Raw genomic sequence first — 4,225 nt, forward strand, 5'->3', positions numbered from 1 at the left:
TTTTCAAATTTTCGCGCCTCTTCTCTTCCTATGAATACCCCTTATGTGTGGGCCAGTGAAATTTACTCGTTACTTTCCACCGTCGGAGCTTCCCGGATTTATTGGAAAAAATCCCAACCACAAGATCCCTTAATACCTTCACAATTAATTTACTAGGTAAGTCTTCTTGTTATCAACGTTTCTTTTCGTTTACTCTTAGTATTTTTTTTTCTCCCGCTTTATATATCGCTACGTTGTGCCCTTTGACAAGGTGTAGTTAAGCGGTGGGTGGAGATTGAATATTCTCCCGAATATCGTTCTCAAATGATGAACACTTGAAATTGAATATTGTATGGTCAAACACAAGCACGCATTTGCAATAGAAAGTTAGGAAAGTTCATTTTTTCAAGTGCAAAGTATAGAGCAATAATTATTTTTAAAATTTTAAAAATATATTTTATATTTTAAAAAATGTAAAAAATATATATATACGACGTCAGCGTCATATAGAAACAATTATTTTTTTTTAAAAAATGACATACCACGACGTTGTATGTTATGTAAATTTTTAAAAAATTAAACAAAAACATACCACATCGGTTATTTGTTAAAAATCGACGTGGTATGTTATTTAAAAAAACTTTTAAAATATATGACGTCAGTTTTCTTTAAAAATCGACGTCATATATTTTTATTTCCCATGTTTTTTTATATTTAATTAATTTACGACGTTGGTTATTTGCTAAAAAATGACGTTTTATGTATTTTTTTAAAAAAATTTGAAAATGAGATACTACATCATATCGGTTTTTAGTTATAAGTTATAACGTATGTTTGTACAACGTTTAATTTTAACTGATGTCGTATGATCTAAATAACTGACGTTAATAGTATATTTTTGTGGTGGTGATCGTACAAACATGCAGGGACGGAGGGAGCGGGGGGTGGGGCGGCTGCCCCCCCCCCCACCCCACCCCCACCCCGTATATAGTATTTGTATGTATATATGTATATATAGTACATGTTTTAGTATTAGTATAAAAAAACTATAAAATGTTAATAAGAAGTGAGTTAGAGTAAGTGGTAGAGCACATACTTGGTAATAATTAGGTTAAGGGTTCCATCTTAGCATCAACATTGTTTTACAATTCTTTTTTAATAGCTTTTTTAATATTACACACACTCTATAATAAGATGTGTAATTTATAATGTGTTTTCTATTCAAATTATTTTATTAATTATGTTTCATATTTTGTTATGAATATTTTTATAAAGTTTCGATATGTTTTATTTTTCGTCCCTATCCAACAATATTTACAATTATATTTCTCAGATAGTTTATTTATTTATTTTTAAATTATCTCTTTTGTTTTAATGTTTCGCCTTTTCTGAAAAAAATTTCTGAATCTGTCTGTACTGTTTCGCCCCCCTCAACCGGATTTCTGGCTCCGTCCCTGCAAACATGAGTAATTAATTAGACAGAATAAGTGCAATTTCTTTAAATTAAAAGAAATTGCACTGTTTTGGACCATGAACCAGTAAAATTTGCCTACTATGATGAGACCCATCCAAAATATATAAATCCTTCCATTCTTGGCCATTAAATTTCCACTTTCTACAAGATCAATTAATTAATATTTAGTATTATATATATTTACAATAACATGGAACACACACAGAAATACCACATTCAATTGGATCAACAATATACACTTTAATCACTGATAATATTATGAATTATTATTACGTAAATCTTCACAGCTCTCCAGCAGCATCATTGGACGACGAAGACCTCATCTTGCTGTTAAGATACAACCCAACACCAACAACCAACAGAACCACCAAAGCCACATTCATCATCTTTCTTGACCTCTTAAGCTGCGCATTGCCACTGTAACCATCCATTACTGCAGCTTTTCCGTCGCCGCCACTTTTCTCCCCATCAGATTTCCCAGCGACGGCGGCCCTTTTATCATCCGCCGCTTTCTTATCCGAAGAATCATCCTCACCCGGTTCCGTTCTTGAAGCCGCGCCTACGCCTTCCTTGTCGGAAGTGTTCTCCGATTCCGTCGTGTCGCTTTCAGAATCCTCCGATTCTCCGCCTTTCGGTTCTGCAGCTTCCTTCGTTTTCTGTTCTTCTGAATCTGCGGGTTTTTCCACTGCTGCAGGGATGATGAGTTTGGGCTGTGTTATGTAGAGAGTGCCGGATTCGAATTTGGCACTGATCCGGTGGGTGTCGCAGTTGGATGAAACCTGGAATTGTTTCAAGAACCGCTTCCATTTGTCGCCTTCGAGCCGCCGCTGACCGCTGATCTTCAGGATTCCTGTTCCGGTTAATTGAACCCTTATCTCCTCCTTCCTAAAACCTGCGGCCAAAAACCAGCAGGCAGCAGCTTATTAAACTTTTACAACATGTTTGGTTCCATGGAAAAAGTTTTTCAAAGTTTTTTCACATAATGGGATGTTTGGTAAATAGTGTTAGTGATAGCTGTTACTTCAATCATTATTGTGTGGACCAATTCATACTAGTTGTGTGGAACATATTTTGTATATTATAAAATAATGTATATTTAGTACAAAAGTAATGTACATTTAGCACAAAAATAATGTATATTGTATTCAGGGGATGTACAATATTTTTGTACCGAGTGTACATTATATTGTCTAATGTACATTCAGTACAAAAATAATGTACATTTAGTATATTAAAAATGTACTTTTTGTTATGGTCCACATAACACTGTGTGGACAATAATCCGCCCTTTTAGTTGATTATGTTACTGGATTTGACTTAGTTGATAGAATTAGCTGATTGTAGAAGTGTTTGGTAAATTAACTTGTTAACTGATTACATAGAAAATGACTTTCTCAAAAAGCTGGTCAAAAAAGCTATCTTGAGCAATTTTTTAAATTTTAACATTTTGGAGCAATAAGTTGTTACAAAAAGCTATTAATCAAATACTCATATTGATTATTTAACCAAATCAAACAGCTAATAGTGGTCAAATAAGTTAAAATTGACGAATAGGCTAACTATTTTACCTAACATGACCAAAAATGTTTTGAGGAAAAAGTTTTTCAAAGGTAGCGATGATATTTTGTTTTCAGTTGGGAAGAAAGTATGAATGATTATACCCTTATTATTATTATTATTATTATTATTATTATTATTATTATAGGGGTCTTTTAATCTTTATACTTGTTACTTTTATTAAAGCGCTATGTGTTTTAATAACAAAACTAAAAGGATCATCGAAATCTCACCTGGTAAATAAATGAGGAGAGTGTCAACTTGAGGCTCTTGTACCTGATCAAAATCTGGATCAAAATCTTCATAGTTCAGAGGTAGTGTAAACTTCCTTGAATCCATTATATTATTTCAACCTCTCCGATCCTTGGCCGAATTCTTTGCTTTTCTTGAAACTTTGATTTGATTGTTGAAATTGTTTGTGGGTTTTGTTGGATTTATATACCTACAGAAAGAGCGAACACCAATCAAAGACTTCTTTAATTTGTACACAGATATACCTTGATTTATTTGCATGCTTCCAAAAGATGATTTCTTGGGTCATTCATTCTTTTTTCCTGTAAAGTTTTTGGTATCTTGCATTCTAGCCGAATCCTCAGATTAAAGTATAGATATATTATTGCTTGCTCCTTAAAGAATTTTTTTAGGAACTTATTCTTTGTCGTCCCATCAAGGGAACACAATATAATAAATAATGGTTTTCAAAGATGAATTGGGGTCCATTGCATACCATACTTCAATCCATATATCCTGAAACAGGATCTATTAGATGGACACCTCCAATAAACGTTTATTTTTAATTTTAGGTTTTACGCACACATTGCGCAACTGATTTAATGCACAATATTTATATTTAATTTAAATAATTTATTTAAAGAATGAGTTAATGCCATCTAAGGTCATCCGAGTTTGGTAATTTCGCCACGTTTAGTCCTAAATTTTCAAATCGACCACCTTGGTTCTCCGAGTTTTGAATTTCAACCTGAAGTAGTCATTCCTTTAACATATGTGTCTGCGCCATTAAAAATAAGGGAAAAACAATCTTTTAATTTCAAGCCCAGCCAAAACAACTCATTTCCCTCAACAATTAGCCCTAATATCCGAATCAAACTCATTCATAATATACCATAGAGGATTATCGACGCCGGAGATCAACTCATTTCCCTCAACAATTAGCCCTAATATCCGAATCAAACTCATTCATAATATACCATAGAG

At 33.2% G+C, this 4,225-nt stretch overlaps 1 protein-coding gene across 1 annotated transcript; it reads right to left on the reverse strand.

The window, feature by feature from the left end:
* Nucleotides 1-1,584: 1,584 nt before the first annotated feature.
* Nucleotides 1,585-3,551, reverse strand: LOC109159761 (inactive protein RESTRICTED TEV MOVEMENT 2-like). The gene is made up of 2 exons (XM_019307876.1): nucleotides 3,244-3,551; nucleotides 1,585-2,345 (listed from the first exon to the last, which is right to left on the reverse strand). Exons 1-2 carry the CDS (start codon nucleotides 3,347-3,349, stop codon nucleotides 1,735-1,737), a joined length of 717 nt encoding a protein of 238 aa, XP_019163421.1. The 5' UTR covers nucleotides 3,350-3,551; the 3' UTR covers nucleotides 1,585-1,734.
* Nucleotides 3,552-4,225: the final 674 nt, after the last annotated feature.

This window comes from Ipomoea nil, unplaced genomic scaffold (assembly GCF_001879475.1).
Source record: "Ipomoea nil cultivar Tokyo-kokei standard unplaced genomic scaffold, Asagao_1.1 scaffold2845, whole genome shotgun sequence".
Taxonomy (NCBI): domain Eukaryota; kingdom Viridiplantae; phylum Streptophyta; class Magnoliopsida; order Solanales; family Convolvulaceae; genus Ipomoea; species Ipomoea nil.

Coding starts and splice junctions, on each gene's coding strand:
- LOC109159761 (XM_019307876.1), bottom strand. CDS start 3,349: ATGGATTCAAGGAAGTTTACACTACCTCTGAACTATGAAGATTTTGAT. Junction 2,346..3,243: donor TCTCCTCATTTATTTACCAG/GTGAGATTTCGA, acceptor TTTTGGCCGCAG/GTTTTAGGAAGGAGGAGATA.